Below are 21621 nucleotides of genomic sequence, written 5' to 3' on the forward strand. Positions count from 1 at the left end.
TCCAAGGACCTCAACAGATGGAACTCATTATATTCACTATATACATCTGTGACGCCCCAGAATTTCGTTCCTTTCCTTCGGGATAAATCGGATTTATTAGCTTAATTAATTTCGCTTAGAAGATGTGTAATCGTACATTTCCTCGTTGTAATTCAACTTTGGAGTAATTTAAGTATTTTCGTTGGAAGAAATAAAGTGCAAGGAAATTATGTGTTCAATGATAAAAGTAAAGCTATACTTTTATTAGATAAGTACTTAGAGGAATTTAAATACAAGTAGTACATGTTTACATATGTGAGAGTGACAACACACACATCTATTCTACACCCTTTATCTTACAACACTAATCAACAAGTTTGGAAGCTAGCTATTTTGGTGATAGAGCCAAAGGATCTCTAGAGGAGTATCTTCTTTCTTTCTCCCTCACTCTCTTTCTCGATTAGGGAGCAGCCACAAGACTCCAAAGCTCCAACCATGTACCTGCAAATTAGCACAAGAATAGGGGTTAGAAGATGGCTCACAAATAAAAAGGAAGGGAGACACAAGCTCAATTAGGAAAGGGGAAGTAGTAGGCAAGGTAGGGCAGCTAGGAGGCTGCCATTTAGAGCATGAAGTCAGCATATTTTTTTCACATTCTCAACTAGCATCAAAGAGGAACCAAGACAAGAGAGCATAGCAGAATGAGCCTCTACACAAGCCCAATATAGACATGAGCAAGATTCTTGTTTTCCCATCGATCAAGGCTGAGGAAACAGCCAAGAGAGAGACAACCATACATACATCAAAATAGTAAGGATAGCATGAACATCAAGCTCAAAAGTAGTGGAGCTGGCAGCCCCAAAATAGGAGCCTTTGCCTCCAAGTATCAAGCACAGAAGGCCAAAGATAGAGCACTATATAAACATCCCCAATCTCCTTCTCCTCCCCTCATTCTCAACACTATAAGATCACCAAATATTCAAGAGAGCAGCAAGAAGTGGAGGAGGAGCAAGGAGGAGTTTGAGGCAGGACATCGGTCCCATCCGAGAGGATTCATAAAAGTGAGGTAACAACCTCAACACCCAATAACCTTTGCATCATGTAGAACAACAAATAGATAGCACAAGAACTTAGAAATTTCCATAAGATCCTCACATCAAGTATGGAACAGTAGCATAGATATCTAAAGGCTCATTTCAGAGAATAGAATCACCACAGTAGACTTCCTATGCAATAAGACATCAATAGCAAGAAAATTCACAATTTGGTTTGAAGCTAAGAATAATGGCAGAGTGGCCAAAATTAAGGACTCTTTCCAGTAGCCAAACTATTTCTCAAGATCAACATTAGAACAACATAATCAAATTTCCAGTTACAAAATAGTTCTAAATCAATATCACAAAGCAAGGAAATAAGTTTAAGGGAAAGGGGGAAAGAGGACTTAGCTTTAGTGTAAAATTGACCGGCGACGGCGGGACTCCAAGGAGCTCTGCGGAGCAGCTGCAAGCCGCGGCTGAGAGAGGGAGAAGGAGGCGATGCCTCCTCTCTGCTGTCGGATTCGCCGAGGGTGGAAGCGCTCGGCAGAGGACGTGAAACAGAGGGCATTCGACGAAGGGCGTACTGCCTCCCGGAGAGATCGACGGAGCAGTGATGAGAGAGAGAGAGAAAAGAGGAAGGAGGCGGTGGCGATGCGTGCCGAGCGCTGCCGGCGACGCAGATGAGGCGCCGAACGGAGCAGCGGCGGGCGCAAGGAGAAGACGCCGCCGTGTTCTTCGATTTGGGAATTTAAGTTGGTTCTGAGATAAATAGAGAGGAAGAAAAGGAAGGAAGGAGATTCGGCGGAGGAGTGGACGAACTCCGGCGAGGAGGCGTGTGGTTGAGGGCGAGATGCGTCGTCGTGTTCTCTTCAATTTAGGGATTCGGAATAATTGAGTTGGAAGAAGAAGAAGAGAGAGATCGATGGACTAAGATAAAGGAGAAGGAAAATGGGATGATGATTTAAATTATTTGGGCTGCCTCTTTTAATTTTAGTATGGGCCATTTAATTGGCTAAGTGGGCTGCTTGAGTAGATTTAAATTAAAATAGTAGGTGGGCCGATTTTTATGAATGAAAGAAATAAGTGGAGATTATTGTTGGGCCAAGGAAATTATTGTTGCTGGGTTTCTAATTAATTAAGTCTGGGCCGGAAGTATTTTAAATAAAAGGGCGATTTAGGCCTAGAGATTATAAAATATTGGGCTCTAGTTTTAATTGAGGGATTTGCTATTTAATTGGTGGGCCAAGAGACTTTTGTTGAGCCAAGATTTAACTATGAGAAGTAGGAACTAATTAAAGATCGAGTTGGAGCTTGATTAATTAATTCCCGAAAAGTTACTAAGTTTCCGAAGATGGAAAATATTGAGTTGGAGCCCGAAGGTCGAGGAATAAATTTCCAAATAATTTATTTAGATTCCGGGAAAATAAAGTAGTAGAGTGGGAGACGCGAAAGCCGACCGGTGTCGCCCCGCGACGCCATGGGCGGCCTTATGAAAAATCCGAAGAAAAGAATTTTAGAAGAGACTTTCCAAGAATTCCTATTCTTGTAAATAAGGGCCGAGTATTTGTTTAGAGAAAATAGAATTTCTCCAAAGTTGATAAAGAGAATAAATAAACTCTGCAGAGTAGTAAAGCCGAGGTAGGATTAAGAAAAATCCTATAAGACAAGACTGAGATATAGGTGCTATCCAATAGGATGCATGCATTCTTTCTAAAGAAAAATAGTTCAAGTATTAATTAGCGTGCTACGCTATTTATTTTCAAGGGATAAATTGCTCAAGGGCGAGTGAGGCCAAAACAAGTATTTGAGTTGAGACATAAGTATATCAGGTGGGCTTTCTTTTAATATCCAGCACTATATATAGTGTGGATATAAAGCAAATACTTGTGAAATTATGAAAAATCATCTTTTCTCAAAATGAAGCACTGATTATTTTAAAGTTGTTGTCATGCCATAAAATGTTTGTTTTGAGGCCTATCTGTTGGGGTTTTAGCCCGTGGGTTTTGGCGATGCCAGCCCGAGTTTAACGAATTCGGTTCCCAATAGGACCGCAAATCCTGTTCGGAATAACGTGCACGCGAGCCGTGAGCCATCAGCAGTTGGCGGGCGATGTGTCCGCTGAAGGTGGCCACCTTCACGGTACACGATTCTCAGATAAGGCGAGGATTCAAAAGAACTTAGACTGATCAGTCAGACTTTTAGCTCACAAAGAATTTAGTATGCTCGGGCCTTTTAAGAAAAACCCTCGTGCAATACTGTGAATGGATGACAACTATGTATATTGTATGTTTTGTTTTCGGCACGTGTCCACTGAGTACTCATGTACTCAGCCCTGCATGTATTTATAAATGTGCAGGTTGAACGTCAAGAGGATGGAGAAATGATCGGAGTCGATGCTACTAAATAATCCAGTGGATCTTTTCGTGATTCGTGTCTTCATACACGAAGTCGTCTAGTATGGACTTATTCCGCTGCTTTTTTGTGAAGTGAGACATCTTAGAATCTCACCTTCGAACTCTGATTTATTGATGTAATGTTTATTCTAGTTCTAAGACCATGTAATGGTACATTTGACTTCTATTCTATGATATGATCGACTTGGCCTTTGGGCATATTCACAAGTTCTTTCCTCTTTTCTTTCCCCGTTTCTTTAATCCCTCTCATTAGTCGCGATTTACCCGCTTTCGCTATCCTTAGCAAAGTGCGGTCGTGACAACATCACTATATGCTCAATATACATCACTGAAAGCATATACTAGTTCACTATAACAAATATTCACTTCAAATGGTCTTAGTTTAAGCCATATACTTATGCACCATTATACTTCACTATAAGTCTTATTTATTTCACTATAACAAATATTTACTTTATAATGTCTCAGTATAGGAGCTAATCGATATACTTCACTATAAGAAATATTCACTTCATAATGTCTTAGTTACTTATATATGTCATACACCTAGGAACCGTTATACTTCACTGTAAGTCAGATTTACTTCACTATAAGAAATATTCACTTCATACGAAGATGAATCAGATTCGAATTAGGCTTCTTCTAGAATTGATACCAAGTCCATTTGATCAATTGAAGACATGTGGCCTGTGTGAAATAGCAAATTTGCAGATCGTGAAATTGACAATTGACGATAGAGAAATCAGTTCTTGCGATGAAGAATCTGCAATTGATGATGGAGATTGTTGAACATGAGTGGAGCTATGTAGATTGTATAATTGGCTTGGGAGATCACAACAAATCAACGTGAGTGATGGAAATAGGGAAAATCTCAGCATTAGCGATAAAAATCTATAGAATCTGCGTGAGTATAGCGAATTTGCATATTCTGAAATCGATAATTGACGATGGAGTAAATGAGTTCTTGCGATGAAGATTCTTCAATTGGCTATGGAGATTGTTGAGCATGAGTATGTGCAATGGAGAATATAACAAATTAGTCCGGGAGCAGGAGGCGACGAGGGCACAGGTGTAGAGATATTGTCGGTGCCCACGAGAGGAGGTGAGCCGTACTCCGCGAGAGGCAGACCGGAGGAGGGGGGCACAGATAGGGAGGCAGCCGTGAGAGGCAGGCAGGCCGGAGGAGGGTGTCGCCGGAGAGGAGGTGCAAGTGTGCTCCGCCACCTCTGTCATGAGAGGAGAGAGTGTGTGTTTGTGTGTGTAAGCGTGAATGGTGTGTGTATGTGAAAATATGAGAACAAAGTTGATTTCCTAAAATACCCCTATCCAATTTTTATTAACTAAAGTTATTTACTTATTTTAGTCATTGGATTAAGATAACATGTGGCTGAGATTTATTCTCTAGTTATACACTTAAAATGAGTTAGACCTTGATCACTTCTCAATGAGAAAATATATAGTAATTAATTTTAATATAAGGGTGAATATAAAAATATAAGACTATTTTTTATTTTTTTTTGGAAGGGAAAGTTTGCAAATAGGACAAAGCCCAAAAACGAATCAATTACTACTACTAATTTGTAACAAGAAAGAGAAGCCCAAAAACAAGAAAGAGAAGCCCAACTATGGTCCATGATCTGTGTAGCAACAGTCCGACACTCGGCCGGATACATCAAACCACATGTTGTAAAGATGCAGGCGACTTGCTCTCAACTTTAATTTCAAAAACTATTGAAATCCAATTGCAAATTTCAATTCTCGATTTTTGCTTCCAATCCTATTTTTTCGAAATTACGTAACAATCATGTCCTGCTCGGACCAATATTCGAAGAATTGAAGTCTAATTTCAATTCCTGGATCCCAATTAAATTTTTTTTATTATAAACTAAATCCACAATTTGCAAAATTAATTAAAAATCATTGTTAAGAATTTCTGACATTAATTAGTACTCCCTTGGTTAGCCATTAATCATTCCAATTTGTTATTTTCATCCGTCCTAAATAACTATCCCATTTTTCTTTTTACTATTTTTAGTACTAATCCAACATTTCACTTATTTTATTTCGCTCGCAATTTATTATAAAACTACTAATATAAATGTATGATTCGCCATTCAATAACTCTTTTCACTCACTTTAATTTGTATCACATTTCTTAAAACCCGAACCAAGACAAAATGGGAATCTTATTGGCAGATGAAGGGAGTAATATTCAACGAAAATTACTTAGATGAAATAAATCTAGATGCATAATTAATACACCTTGATCATTTAAATACAAGCAGTTAGACAACTTACATATTAGGTACTGTAGTACTACTCTCTTTGTCCTATAAAAATAAGGACTTTTTCTTTTCCGTATGTCCCATAAAAATAGCTCATTATGGAAAGTTCTCCAGCTCAATTCTCATATATATCAATATATTTACAACTTATATCACTACAGTGCACCATTGAATATTAATAATAATGTCGGTCTCATTATCCACTAAGTACACTATTTTAACTATCATTCTCCTCAGCTTATATCACTACAGCTCACCATTAAATACTAATAATAATATCGGTCTCATTATCCACTAACACTATTTTAATTATCTCATCTTCTCTCTTACTTTACTAATTATGCATTAATTTCTGTGCTGTCCCAAATGCTCTTATTCTTATAGGATGGAGGGAGTGGTAGTTTATTTTCCACAATCAATTGAATCCTACAGTTGTGAATTTTCGATAAACACATGCATTGCCAATTCGATAAAAGAATAAATATACGATTAAACATACATATTATTTTGTCTCGCGAAAGAATAGTTATACATTCTAAACTCATGATTTTATTATAGAAAAATGAAAAGATATTTTTTGAAGGTCGTGTCACGATGGACTCGAATCCCTGACATATGATTAATCATTCTAACAATTAGGTCTACTCACACACACAACTTGATTGATTTATTTCTCCACAATAAAGAGATATACTCCCCCCTCTCCAACGACGGATGTAGGTGGGGTCGGGTGGGGTCGACCGACCCCACCGCCGTCCATTGAGCCTGCCAAGAAACTTCAGTTTTTTGACCTCCGACCCTATGCAGCAGCATCTCCGACCCCACACAGCAGAGCTCCACCCCATGGTTTGGCCTTCGTCGGAGTAACAGAGAGGACGAATCAGTTGGAGTAATAAGGAAGATTGGGGATTTGAGGAGAGAGACTGTAAAAAAGAATAGATATAGTCTGTAATAAAGGAAACGATTCCACTTCTTTTATTTCCAATTATTTTAATAATTAAATTAAATGAAAGGGCATCACGCACGGCCTATTTTTAAAATACTAAAATTAGTCGATCCCTTTTAACATCAACATATAGATGGCTTATGTAGTTAAAATTATTTGGGTTATAGATTAAGTCACCATGATCATTACAGAATATATATGTTATTACCCATAATTTCAAGCTATTTTTATTTCATTTATTGGATTTTTGAAGTTAATTATAAATTATCAAGCGATTATTACTTTTATAATATTGAAATATAGTAACTTTTTAAGGGAATTTATAATATTCGACCGAAAATGTATTTTCTGAATTCTTTTGAATAAGCTGCAAAAATATGTTGGGAGGTTGTCTTAATACATATCGAGCGAGAAACATTCAATTAATACTATTACAAAATGATGAAAGAAATTTTTAAGTAGATTTTGTTAAATATAGATATTCCTAGGAAACATATATATCATTCATAACAAAAGATATGACTACACAATATGAAATATTTTTTTAAAATAATTATTTACTATATTTATAATTAATTAAATTAATTTTTAAAATAATCATTTAAATATTATTATTATTATTATTATTAATTATGTATATTATCCGACCCCACAAGCTTTATTGTCTGCGTCCATCACTGCCCCTCTCCAAACAATTGTCTCATTTTTATAAATTTAGTTTGTCAAATAAAATTCACCCACTTCTCTTTTTGTGAGTATATATACAAGCTTTGGACCTATAAACTTGCATCCTTTCGTAAGCATTAATTAATTAAAATCATATACCCTAATTGGTCCATACTCCAGACATGACTAACCATTAGTTGGCATTAAACAGAATTCAAATTATAAAAAAATTCAATTTAGTTGTCAGATAAACTATATCCCTAAATTTACCACTAAATGATGAATTGCAATATATTATACTAACCATTAATTGTCAGATAAACTATATCCATAAGATGACACATTTCTTAGCCAACATAAGATTTTAGGAGTTATTGATTAATGTGTTTAATTGGAGAAATAAAAGGTAGGTGTGGTATTAATATAGAAGAGAAAGAAAGATGAATATTTTATTAGAAGTAAAAAAAAAGTGGTTGGGTGCATTAGTCGAAGAGAAAAGTTTACAGAAAAGGAAATATGTCATCTTAGTTGGGACATATGAAAAAGAAAAACGTATCATCTTAAGTGGGACTGAAGGAGTAGTGCGGTATTAGGGTTTAGAACAAATTAAAGAGAAAGTTGATTTAGGCATGAGTTGATTGAGTTGGGTACTGCAACTTGGTTGTAAGTAGTAAGCAATAATATAATGACAAAACAAACTAGATATATATACATGTAATATCATTATTAGATGATGAGATCGCATGCATATAGAAATAAATATACTGTACAAATTTCAGAAGAAAAAAAGAGTTATGGGGGAAAGAGATTCCTCCAAAATTGATTACAATCTGAAGAGAGAGAGAGAAGGAATATTATGTATTTATGGGTCATCTGTTGCCATTAATGGCCATGGTCCTCTTTCTTTTGGGGTTCGCTACTCTCTTATTTTAAATGCACTCACTACATCACATTTACATTATTTTCTCTTCTTTTTCTTCTTTATATACCAATCAATCTATACCAATTCTCATTCTCTTCTTCTTTCTTCTTCTTCCTAGCTAGGGTTTTGTGGTGAGAAAATGTTGAAACAATCACGGTGATGTTGGCTCGGTTCACTCAGACAAACTCCTACGGCTGAAGTCTGATTGAGCCGTGCCAATATCTTTGTGTTGGTTTCATGTATACACCAACACAACATTCTTTTATGAGGTTTGGCTAAATTTTAGCTAATACTGTGAATGAGTGTTTCTCATGTTTTTCTGTAGATCAATATGCTATAATTAATTTGATTTATGTTATGGATTAGATTAATCTTTTTTTATCCGTATTATACTTGTAAGAATCTCTTTGAAGCATTTCTTATTTTCAGATTTACATATCTCGAAGTAGTTGCAACTTGCATAAATCAGAGTTGTGGAGGTCTTATTTTGAACAAATAGAAGGTATATTAATAAATTATTCAAATGCTATAATTTGTTAGCCTCTTTAATGATACTATCATTTATGATGAGAAAATGCAGCTTGATGTTTCACCTCATTTAGTAAAGCATCAGGTTACTTAGTGAAATTAGTATGTGAATGTGAGTATGAGTGGTCCTAACAAAACAAGTCCGGCCTGGTCCAACAGGATGGCTCGGTATTAGGTCAAGTAGGACTAGGAATTTTAGGTCCGTTACGTTGAAATTTTGCACCGAGCAAGACTCCACAGAATTAGCGAAACCGACCTAGCCTATCCCGACTCAATAGTTCACCGTGTTAAAAGTGTTTTCAAGCCTATTTGGGATCTATTTAATTTATCCGGTTTGATGAATTTTTAGGCTAACTAGACCCATTTTTAAACCTAGGCCAGCACGAGCACGACTTGCGAGCTCTAATTATATCCATTAATGTCTTCTATCGCCGTCAAGATTATTGTGTGAGATGACAAATATATAGTTGAATTGAATACTTGTTTGCTACTCGTTTTACAAAAATGATACATTAGGTCAAATGTTATTTAATGTCAATTTTTTAATAACTTAATTATTGTGACAATTTGATAATAATAATAATAATTTCAGATATAATCTTCCTTTAGTTGCAGAAAGAGGGATTAAGATCTGTATCCTAGTTACTCATTTTTATAAACGAACGAATACAATTAAATTGCAATGTTCGTTGGTCTAAACAGCTATAACCCAAGGTGGAATTGGGAAGTACAAAGATAATATTTTAATCCAATAACACTATGTAAAATGCAAAGGAATATGTTACAAATTTAAATATCCTACCCGGCCGGTGGTGAAAGGCAACTGGTGAATTTATAGGCCTAATTGACATCACTAGGAATAGACTTCGGAGATGAGTTCTCTCGTCTGATCTATAACATTGGTACGTCCCACTTAAAAGCTAATGGTGGCAAAATCAGCCTTGACTAACATGCATGGTTGTAAACAAGAAGAACGTTTGGTTGTCAACTCAATGTGGTGGCTTTGCAAAGGAACTAATCAAGACCAACGAGGACATTGACTTTTTAAAAAAAAAAAAAAATTAACTCCTATATGAAGGAGGAAATTACAAATAAAGTCATGTGGTGGCTTTGCAAAGGAACTAATCAAGACCAACGAGGACATTGACCTTTTTTTAAAAAAATAAAAAAGCTCGAACTCGGCACCTCATACATTGATGTCTAAGCTTCTTGCCGCTAGGACAAAGGCTCTGGACAACAAGGACATTGACCTTTAAGAGTGATCGATTGTTACAAACTTCAGTATTCAGTATTCCAAGGAATTGATTGTTACAAACGTCGGTATTTGTAAAGGATAATTGATCATATATAATTATTAACTAAATGAGTTATATCTCGTGGTTGGATAGTTTTATGGAATAAATTCTGTTATTTGATACGATGAAGAATGTTTGAACAATGAATGAAATATGTCATTTTTAATACTTCACAAATTTAAAATGCTATAAGTCATTTGAAAAATATGGGATTCTATCTTTTGATACGACGTACTTCCTCCATCCACGAATAAATGTGTTATTTATTCCCTCCGTCCCAGATAATTCGTCCCATTATTCCATTTCGGTATGTCCCACATAATTTGTTCCACTTCACTTTTACTATTTTTGGTAGTGGACCATATATTCCACTAACTCATTCCTACTCACATTTTATTATAAAACTAATACTTTAAAAATAGGGTTCACATCCCACCAACTTTTTCAACTCACTCTTCATTAGATTTCTTAAAACCTGTGCCGGGTCAAAGTGTCCCAAATTATCTGGGACGGAGGGAGTACTTTTTATTACTTTTGGTAATGCACTTCACATTTTACTAAGGGAAATTGGTCCCTAATATCATGGACTTTGTCAAGATTTTGGTTTTTCCCATGAACTTTTAAATTAGTACCATAAATCATGAACTTTCATATTAGTTTGGTATTTCCCACGGCAGATCAAGAGTAAAATCCGGCTAGCTTATATCGCATTTTGAATCCTATTTAGCAGAATTCTTATAAGTGACATGTCATGTTGGTATATCTATTTGGAATATTAAACACAATACTACTTTATTTAACAAAATAAAACTCTAAAAATAAAGAAAACAAAATAAATTTAATAAAAACATAAAGAATTCAATTAGAAACACACACTTGTGACGCTACGCTACAAAAATTAAAACACAAAACCTTGTTTCTCTCTTTCACAAACGCTAGGAAGACATTTTAGTGAATTTTTAAAAAAAATCTTGAATTATTGGGGAAATACCAAACTAATCTAATAGTTCATGATTTATGGTACTAATTTGAAAGTTCATGGGAAAAACCAAACTTTGGGCAAAGTTCATGATATTATGGACCAATTTCCCTTTTACTAACTCATCTCACTAACATTTTATTAGTATAAAATTTGGAACCAAACTCTATTAACTTTTTCAACCTACTTTGCATTACATTTTTTAAAACCCGCACCAAGACAACTTAGGACACTTATTTATAGACGAAGGTAGTATTTATAATTCCCTCTATGATATTTACCTAAAGAAAGTGTCAAAACCGTTTTCTTTTCTTTTCCTTTCTCTTTGTTTTTCTTGTTTTTTGGTTAGATACCAAACTTTTTATCTATAGGCATTAACACCATATATAGATTTTCCTTCCACGTCTACAGAGTTCTATTTTAAAATAGAAGTGGCCCTTAATCAGTTAAACTAAATCTACAGTTAGAGGACTATACTGATATCATAATAGAAATTTATAGAGTTTTATTCAAAAAAGAGCTCAAGCCCTTATTAAAATACTATTTTTCTATAAAATTTATATGTTTATCCATATTTAAGTGTAAATTACTATGCAAAGATCATCTAAATCATCTAAAAATATACTCTTAAAAAAAATTCAAAAATATAACCCCCATCAATATTATTTTCTGCATCCGCCGCTGTTTGCCAATAAACATAATCTCTATCCAAAAGCGAGAAAATAATGACTAAAAGCTTTATTTTTTTTTTCCTAACAAAATACGTTTTTCATTAACGGTACAACTACACCTAAAACAAGGTCTAATGATTTCATATGAGGTAATGATTCTAGCATGAATAAACAAATAAAAATATAAATTTGATAGCTCTGCCAAACTCTAAACAGAGGCTAATGTCAAGCTGATCATTTTAAGCTTAACATAATTATCTTCAACATGATGATAGTTATTTTGGGACAAGAAGTATTTTTAAGTGTTTGGAGTGTTGCTTGAAAATTGACGTTTTGAAAGGCTACAGATGCTGGTAATGGAAACAACTAGAGTGTATAGGTTGGGTTAGTTGAGTGAAGTAAATACATAAGTATATAGTTGCAGTTGCAGTTGCCTAAAGCACGTTACACAATAAATTACAAGAGAATCTCTGCTGCTCACAGAGTGGGAGAGGTGAAGGTGGTTCGTGTGCTTTTAATGTTTTGTTTTGCCATCAGACAAAGATTCCCATATTAATTACTCCTCACCCACTCTTCCAAACTATTACATTTATTTTTTGTGTTGTGGGGTATTTTTCTTCATAATAGTAAACGAGTTATTATTATTTAGTTTCTAAGTTTTCTAATATGTGTATATATGTAATGCATAGGGGGTCCTATTCTAATGTTTATAGCACTTTAATTCAAAATCAAGACTAAATTTTCACTCTTGGATTTTAAAATGAGTGGATGAGATTAAAGCTCGCATATCTTAATAAATAGTAGACAAAATATCAACAAAAGGGTAATATCGTCATTATGTTATCATATGATAATTTTCGTTGATGTTTTTTTATATCAACATTGTGTATTACAAATATCAACAATATGACATTAGAATATCAATACAAGGACAAGAAAATATCAACACATTTTTATTGAGATTGAACATGCATAATATTGAGATTTTGCCTGTAATATATTGAGTTTTTTGTTGCATTTGTTGATAAAAGCTGCTTATCAACATGTACGAAAATTGAAATATAATTTATCAAATTTCATCATCCGAACATCGTCGGAACATATGCAATTGAGATCTCGTTGGAATCCTTATTAAATTATCTTTAATTTGATATATTTTTTGCGAAAAAATAATTTAAATTGAGAGGTTACGTAAATTTAAAGACTTGAGATAATTTTGAGGAGAGGGAAAATAATTAGTTATAATTACTACATATAGGATTTGACATTAATACCTTTTTAATTTAATTAATAATGATTTAAATTTAAAATATATTACGCTTGGCATTATATCAACCACAAGATCTTCTAATCTAATGGTTAAAAATTGGTCTCAATTTTGGATTGCTAATTAGTTAGCAATTGATCACATCCCATACGGTGAATATATATTGTTATTATTAAAAGGTGCAGATATCTTATATGTGACAGCACTAGATTAATACCATTAATCACTAGGGAATGTAATCAAATCCAAACTCTAAATATTGTACAAACTCCCAACTATGATCTGGACCGTTAGAAAATATCAATAGATGATAAAATAGTAGCCACAAAAAATGTCAACACATTGTCAACGGTTGATATTATGTTGACATATTCTGCTGCTACTATTTTGTCATCAGTTGATATTTTTTAAAAATATATGAATTTGCATTTTATCACTATCTCCCTATTAATATTATACTACTATACCATAAGAGGAATTATTTTTTACTCGATAATGTCTATACAAGTATTTAGTGGATATTTATTTATAGTAGTTATTCGATGCAATATTGTCAATAATTATAATGAAAATCGTTATCTTCTCATATGATTTCAAAAATACCATTTTTGCATCATTCAAATCTTATATTTTAAGTGTATTGATCGAATCTATAAAGATTTGATTCTTCGCTTGAAACATAAATATCCCGCGATCTGTGTGCTTTAATGACCAAATTATCCATGTATTTACATTTCATATATTTATATTGATACTCAAGAGATCATGTACTTTAATGACCAAATTATCTATGAAAACAATATGGCTAATACTCCCTCTGAAAACAATATCTTATGAAAATAAAAAACCTTCTCAGAAGATGATTCTCATTGAAAATCAATAAATATAATCATATGGCTGATACTCTCTTGTCCGCTATTAAAAGTCTCAGTTTATTAGTATATCTGTCGTTAGGAATCTCGATTCACTTTTTTACTATAAAGAAATGGCAGGTAAATCACAACTTCCACTAGTTTATCACATTTTTTTATTATAATATTAATATTCATGTATAAAAATGGATCTCACATTTCACTCACGTTATATTATAAAACTACTATATAAAAATGAATCTCACGTTCCATTATTTTATTCAATCTATTTTTCTTTATACTTTTTAAACATGTGTCGAATTCAAATGAGACTCATAATAACGCTGTGTCGAATTCGAATGAGACTCATGATAACGCATGAACGAAGACTTCTAATACCTGATGAAGGAAAACAACATGTTTAAGCATATTAAAAAGATCATGTCATCATAGGTTAATTAATTCAAGAAATTAGGCATCGCCCCACTAATCTATTGGACTAAAACCCAGTCACAATTACAAAACCCCAAATCAATAGAAAACAATAACATCACAATCTGTAAAACCGACAATCCAATTGGATAAACTCGCAAGGTGGGTCACACCCGCGATTGTTTTTGCAGAATCATGCATTAATTTAACATAAAGATTCAATCTTGATGTGGATTAAGCAATAAGAAAACAAGTATGGGTGAAGCAGACAAGCAACGGTGTGATACAAGCAAAGTTTCCAGCCTCGTTTGAATCCACGTCAACATTCATTACAAAAATGGAGACTTTTGTTTAACAACTCTTTATTAGTATTCGTTGAACTGATTAAACTTTATTTTTCATGCAAACTGCCTCAGGAATCTGCATCAAATTGCATATTCCATGAGTTTTAGGTGTGGGTTTTGGAAGTGGAGCAGTTTTGTTTGAGTTTTTGGATGGGAGATAGTGAGAGCTGCAGCAGCCGGCAATCCGAGTGGTCACCGCTTCAAACCCGAAAAAGGCGGCAGAAAATTGAAGTGTTTCACGAAGTTTTGTGTAGGCTTAGAGAATTGGAAATCGAAGAGGCTGCTGAACCGGGATTTGAAGATGAACTTTGGGCACATTTTAACATGTTTCCTCTTCGGTAATTTCTTTTGTTTTTTGGAGTATTAATGAATTGGGTCAATGCTTGTTCTTCTCTGTTTTTCTATTAATTGTTGTTTGTATGAGAGAGTAAACTCGAGCACTTGTTTATGAATGCCCAAGAATTCAAGAAAAGGGAGGTAGAGTAGTACATTTGGTGTGATCAGTAGTAATTAGTTTGAACCTGAAAATAGACAAGTTTGTTCTGTCATGCCTCTTGCTGTGTAATGTGATTCTCTGCCTAAAACAGATTGTAGGATGAATTCTGTGATTTATGCTTAATTAAGTAGGCTGTGGGTAAGAATGCACTCTTTTGCCTTGTGTAACTGGATTTTCATCTCCTGTAGCTATGCTTTGGATTTCAATACTGAACGGGCCGAGGATGCCCTGGTGCACAAGAAATTATTGAGCATGGCGCGTGATCCTCTTACACGGCCAGCTGTTGATGTGCGCCCCGTGCAGGTATATCCTAGAATATGCCGTTATTATATGCAGCTGTAACTTCATTTTTGCCTGCAGGCATGTAATCTAGCTAACAACCTTTCGTACCTAGAAATATTTCATTGTGGCTTGTTGAAAGAACATTTTGGAATTTTTTCCTGCTGTTGATATTTGATGGCAGGCAGGGCAATCTCACATATTCTTGAGTTTCTAGTTGATGACATTCACATCTTGCATAAGGGAGAAATTCTTGATAATTTCGAGTTCTCAATCTTTACTAAAATACTACTAATACAGTTTATGATATGAATCTTACTGTTTCGTAGTGTTGATGATATTTATGCTGCCACTAGCTTTGATGCATGCTGTACACCTCAGCCTTGGATATCTTAACTTGCTTTAGTGTATTTTGATTCTACAGTTTTCCTTTCACGTAATCTGCGATCACAATGGAGAACTGAATTTTATAGTTTCTCGATGATGCAGGGTAGGCCCACCTGCGATGGAAATTCAGGCAATACTGTCCATTCAAGCTTCACCAAGGGAGGGAACGCGCTCCTGTCCGATAGGTATTAGAAGTGGGGTCTTTGCCATGTTAAAAAACATCTTAGAACTTCCTTTTACTGGCTTAGTAATATATGATAAAACGGGTATTCATGTATCCATATTTGTTTAAAAATTTCAGCGTGCCACCTGTGTTTGGCCCATCAGAAAATTTTGAACTTGCCTTCAAAGCAAATGAATCCAATGCCCAAGATGACAATAGTTCTGTGAGTAGGAAATCGTACTTATTGCGGTAATATTCTGAAAGGTTTGAGCCAGATGAACTTTCTTTTCTTTGCTGTTAGTGTCTTACTTTGCCCCTAAATCGTTGGGCTTTCATCTAATAGAATGAAGGTCGGTGGACATTCTTTGCTGCTTCTATTTTTGCAGGCCAATGCATGAAATAACAATATCAACAAAAGACAAAGCAAAACTGCTTAGTGGGGTAATAATGCTGATTTACTTCACAAAATTAAATTGTTGAGTGCTTCCTGAGTTCTTGTGCTCTAGTACACGATCCTCAAGAAGAGGTGGAGTTTTACTGATGCAACGTTGTTAATATTTGTTAAGCATACTATGTTATCTCATCTTTCTCAAGAAGAAGAGGTGGAGGTGAATGAATGTGCTGCAATCCTTAAAAACCGAGCTTCAGACTTACTTGGATATGAAATATACCAACATAGTTCGAGTTTCCATTTCATCTTTTTTTTTAATCTGTGTATATCTGCAATACAATAGATTCTTGATATTGCATTATGCACTTGGCTATATCTTTTGATGCTTTACCAGCCTAACACAAATGCTCGCTTTTGAACTTAATACTAGTTGATATTGGCTTGCTCTGACTCTTTACTGCTATCGTTTCCTCATATTGGAATATTGGATAATGCATTTGGTTTTTCTCATCCGTGGAGAACACACTACTTGTTTATATCTAAATACATAATGTGATGTCATAAGCTATTGTGTTTGTTTCTTTAGCTTTGTGCACTTAAGTTTGATCATTTTCGAGTTAGTGTGCCTATATTATTAATTCCAACTGATGTATTGATGATAAAAGAAGTCTGTATCTAAATTTTCAGTTAACATCTCTTATGTCTGAGATTGGCTTGAACATCCAAGAAGCTCATGCATTTTGCACGATTGACGGGTATTCACTTGATGTCTTCGTTGTTGGTGGTTGGGAAGAGGTAATTTCTGCTCTTTATAACCGGGGATTACATAATCTATGAAGTTTTAATCTCATGGCTAAAATGTCCTAATTAAATATCGTGCACATCCATGAAACTCCATTTTATGTAACTAGATGATTTCTCTACCCTTACTCTACCTTACATGGTCTGCTGAGATATTGATGATAACCTCAGGGCGCTGATCGTCTCAAAGCCACGCTAGTGAAAGAAATTCCATACATTGAGGTAAAAAGAGAATAACCATGTGATGTCTAGAGAGCATATTTTCTAGTAGTTTATTGTGAACCCAATACTTTGATCTTTTCTGCAGAAACGGTTGGTTAAACACGAGCTTGTATCCCCTGCTGTCGGCCTGGAGCAGATCGGATTTAGTATACAATCATGCCATGTGGAAATTCCTATTGATGGGAGTGATGTCTGGGAAATTGATTCCGATTTGTTGGAGTTTGAGTACAAGATCGCTGCAGGGTCAAACGGAGACATGTGAGTTCTGTCACAATAATTTTCGATAAATTATGTCACCTGGATTGAGCCATCTGAACTCAGAAATAAATGCAGGTACAAAGGTTTGTATCGTAGTCAAGACGTGGCCATCAAATGTTTTAAGACCGACTCCCTAAATAAAGATATGCAACGGGAGTTCTCTCAGGAAGTCTACATATTGAGGTAATATTCTGTGAGAAACTTGTATTTCTACATTTTCCATTTCTTTGATTTTCAGATGTTTTTCTGTGGTTCAGGAAAGTTCGGCACAAAAACGTGGTACAGTTTATTGGTTCATGTACGAGACCTCCACTCTTGTGCATCGTTACTGGTAATATAGCTTGGTTTCTTGATGAAGTTTGCTCCCTGGACTATGTTTTGACTTCATACTTAATGGGTTTTTTCAGAATTCATGTCGGGTGGAAGTGTGTATGATGCGCTGCATAAACAAACGGGTGTTCTCAAGCTTCCAGCCATGTTGAAGGTTGCGATTGACGTCTCTAGGGGAATGTGCTATTTACATGAAAATAACATAATTCACAGGGACCTGAAGGCTGCCAACCTTTTAATGGACGAAAATGAAGTAAGAAATCACAAGGATATATCTATTTCTGTGTTCCATCACATTATTACAAGTTGTAAAGAAGTTATCCCGTGCAGGTGGTTAAGATTGCTGATTTTGGTGTTGCTCGAGTACTAGTTCAGTCAGGAGTTATGACTGCAGAAACCGGAACTTATCGCTGGATGGCACCGGAGGTGTGCTTATCTTTATTTTTAGTGGTACATGAGATCGATGGATCCTGTTTCTCTTATCCTGTCGACGTACTTTCTTCTCAGAAAGCCATAACCCATCCAGTAACATGCATTCCTTTCCAGTGGATCATTAGATACTATCTCTTACTTGTTTTTTTGTTGATTGGAAGGTTATTGAGCACAAGCCGTATAATCACAAAGCCGACGTTTTCAGCTTTGGCGTTATGTTGTGGGAGCTTCTAACTGGAAAGGTTCCATATGCACAACTTACTCCTTTGCAGGCAGCTGTGGGTGTCGTCCAGAAGGTATGTGTCCATTTAAAAATTCGAACTCTTCAATCCCGTTATCAATTATTCAGCTTTTAAAGCTTGCTTGTGTTTTGATTTACCAACCAATGACAGTACACTTGTTTTTCAATGTTGAATGTTATCAAGAATAATCATCTCATTCTTTGTTCGTCACGAACTACAGGGTCTAAGACCAACAATACCGAGGCACACTCATCCGTTAGTGGTGGAGTTGCTCGAACGGTGTTGGCAGCAAGATCCATCTTTAAGGCCTGAATTTTCTGAAATTATTGAGATCTTGCAAAGCATCAGCAAAAAGGTAGTTCTATCACCCTTTACCCTCTTCCGAGAGCTTGATTACGATGTGCTAAACATGTTATTGTGTACAGATCTTCGAAGAAGAGAGCTACCAAAAAGAGAAATCTGGGAGAGCCATGATGTTTTATATGACAAAAGAAGGGCCTGACGGCTAAGAAAACTTGCTGATCCGTCTATCTTTACTGCAATCCTAAACGGGAAACGCGAAAAAAAGGTCCAAGCTAACAAAGAACCAACCTTTGAGGTAAATCTAACAAAAGTTTGGTTCACAAAACTGCTTCTTTAGAGACAGCACAACTTGTATAGTTATCGTATCCTTTTTCGAGAACCAAGGATCGAGGGTAAATGCGTCTTTTATCGATAAAACGATAATATAATTACCAGTCTATGCATATTATTGGAGGTATATGTTTATATGTTCATGAGATTGATTTCTGGATTTAAGGTACTGTAGTATAGTAACATGTGATTAGATGATTTACGTATCTAACAAAAATTTTGGAAAATCGACAAGGAATATTAATAATAGGCATATGTAATTCCCTAAAAAGATGGCAATGAACAAATTATGGAGTTTACTTTAGAGCCTGAGACGTAATGAAAAAATAGTCTAGACTAGCTAAGCATATTTGTTTTACAGCATGATTAGTGTTGCTACAAGGTGGAAGGAAATTATTATTCCAGCATAACATGATTGATTTTTATTCTCCAATTTATACATTTTATGTTTATAATACCCAACTTTAAATTGTTCTCTAATCCCACTATTTTTCACTGGTTACCTTCAATTCATATATCCTCTCAAAACTATTTCAATCACTATTTTTATATAAAAATTATTATTTCTAATAATTGCTCAAGTTATTATTTGAGTTAAAAAGTTAGACCAACATATGACGGGTGAGCAAAAATTTATATTTATGGTTTTAGGTTTGGTTTTCATTAAAATGTACTAGTAATTTATAAAGTATTAATAGAATTTTTTATATTTTATTTTTTAATAATGGGATTGGAAAAATGAATATCAGGTATTCGATAAAATTCTCTATTTATTATTGAAAGTCAGAGTTTTTACAAGCTGCATCAATTGTCAGATAGTATATTTGTAGAAATTAAAACTGGTATACTAAAATTTGAACCGAGCAATGTTGCCAATACAAAAATTTTGTACTGATTTAAAAAAATCAAATTGAAATCAAACAATCCAAGAATATATTCGTATCAGAACAAAGAACCCATTCCAGATATTCAAGTTTGGTTTTCTAAAATATACTCCATAGTATCTTGATTGATTTGGCTATGTTTTTGTTTGATTTTTATTTTATATATTTTTGGTGGGCCTGATTGGTGATGCGTATACACCAATGAATGGGTCTGCTAAATAACGACAAAATCAGTGAATGTTCAATGCCATTCCACATTTCCCTACTCAGTCACCATTTCTTTTAGATGTTGGAGCAGTTGAAGATTTGAGAATTTTATTTGTTTTCTAAATATGCAGATGAGATTTTTCGAGTTGGGATCCTCACAGCCGGTGATGTCGTGCATATCTCCATCTTTGAATAATTTTACATATTTGTATTATTTTTTTTCATTCTAGTTTGTTTAGAGTATTTATGAAAGCTAGTAAGTATATATTTTCAACTCCAGTTACTTAAGAGTATTTTTTTCTATCTTTTTCTTACTTTACTCATGACGGACCATAGGCTTAAAAGCATTCAATAAAACTATATTTTTAATATTTTTCTTTTATAAAATTTTTGTATTTATCCAAATTTAACACAAATTATTATATAAAGCCTCTAATAATAATCTGAATCATACAAAAATATACTATTAAAAATATTGTAGAAAATATAGTTTTTATTGATACTTCATCTGTCTCACAATATGATATGACATAGGTTTTAAGAAAAGTAAAGAAAAGTTGGTTGGATAAATTAGTGGAATATGAATCTCACTTATATATATTAATTTTATAAGAAAATGTGAGTGTAATAAGCTGATGAAATATGTGGTCTACTTAACATTTATGATAAAAATGAAATATGACTCTTATTACAGGATGGATCGAAATAGAATAATAGAACTCTTACTGTTTGTTGAAAGGAGTATTATTTTCTGCATTCACTCCTAACTTTATTAAACATGCATCAAAATCTGTATCTTTCCAAATATTCATATTTTTCTCTCACAGTCTCACACATATTACTATAAAAAAATTAAAACAGAATAACGTGACCTTAATCGAAATATGAAAATAATTGTGGTATCATAATACTGTAATGTCTATAGACTATAGTAGAAAGATTGAGATTTACAAGTGATAAAATAATGTTGAGATTTACAAGTGATAAATTTATTTTAACGAGGCAAACTTTGATAGACAACTGTCCTAATTTACCTTCATTCGCGGTGGCGTGGCTCCGTAGCGCCGCCGCAACTCGCTGCGCTGTCCACTATAAATATAATATGGAGTCAAACACATTAGCACAGCTGGGACTTTTGTCCGAATATAAAATCTTAAATACAGCAACAACATTGTTACACTTACACGTGCAATCATATAGTCGGTATAATGGTTTAAGTGTCGCAATCGTGTTACTCTTTTCAATTTGATTCGTCTACAAATCATACGAAAAAATTTGTA

At 34.4% G+C, this 21621-nt stretch overlaps 1 protein-coding gene across 4 annotated transcripts; it reads left to right on the plus strand.

The window, feature by feature from the left end:
• Positions 1–14464: 14464 nt before the first annotated feature.
• LOC125204879 (serine/threonine-protein kinase STY46-like) lies at positions 14465–20642 on the plus strand. 4 transcript variants are annotated; one of them, XM_089060502.1, is made up of 16 exons: positions 14465–14590; positions 14689–14954; positions 15301–15415; positions 15881–15963; positions 16080–16190; positions 16328–16382; positions 17020–17127; positions 17305–17355; positions 17441–17613; positions 17689–17796; positions 17871–17944; positions 18021–18196; positions 18274–18393; positions 18537–18671; positions 18838–18972; positions 19043–19393. In XM_089060502.1, the coding sequence occupies exons 2-16, from the start codon at positions 14767–14769 to the stop codon at positions 19124–19126; spliced, it is 1716 nt and encodes a 571-aa protein (XP_088916628.1). In that variant the 5' UTR covers positions 14465–14590; positions 14689–14766; the 3' UTR covers positions 19127–19393. The 4 variants fall into 4 exon arrangements, 3 of the variants coding, with proteins under 3 accessions (XP_088916628.1, XP_047959596.1, XP_088916629.1); XR_016132542.1 differs by adding an exon at positions 20473–20642 and having other exon boundaries at positions 14468–14954; positions 19043–19215; XM_089060503.1 differs by having other exon boundaries at positions 14528–14550.
• The last annotated feature ends 979 nt before the right edge of the window (positions 20643–21621 follow it).

This window comes from Salvia hispanica, chromosome 6 (genome assembly GCF_029641045.1).
Source record: "Salvia hispanica isolate PSC_SH4W2 chromosome 6, Shi_PSC_v1, whole genome shotgun sequence".
Taxonomy (NCBI): domain Eukaryota; kingdom Viridiplantae; phylum Streptophyta; class Magnoliopsida; order Lamiales; family Lamiaceae; genus Salvia; species Salvia hispanica.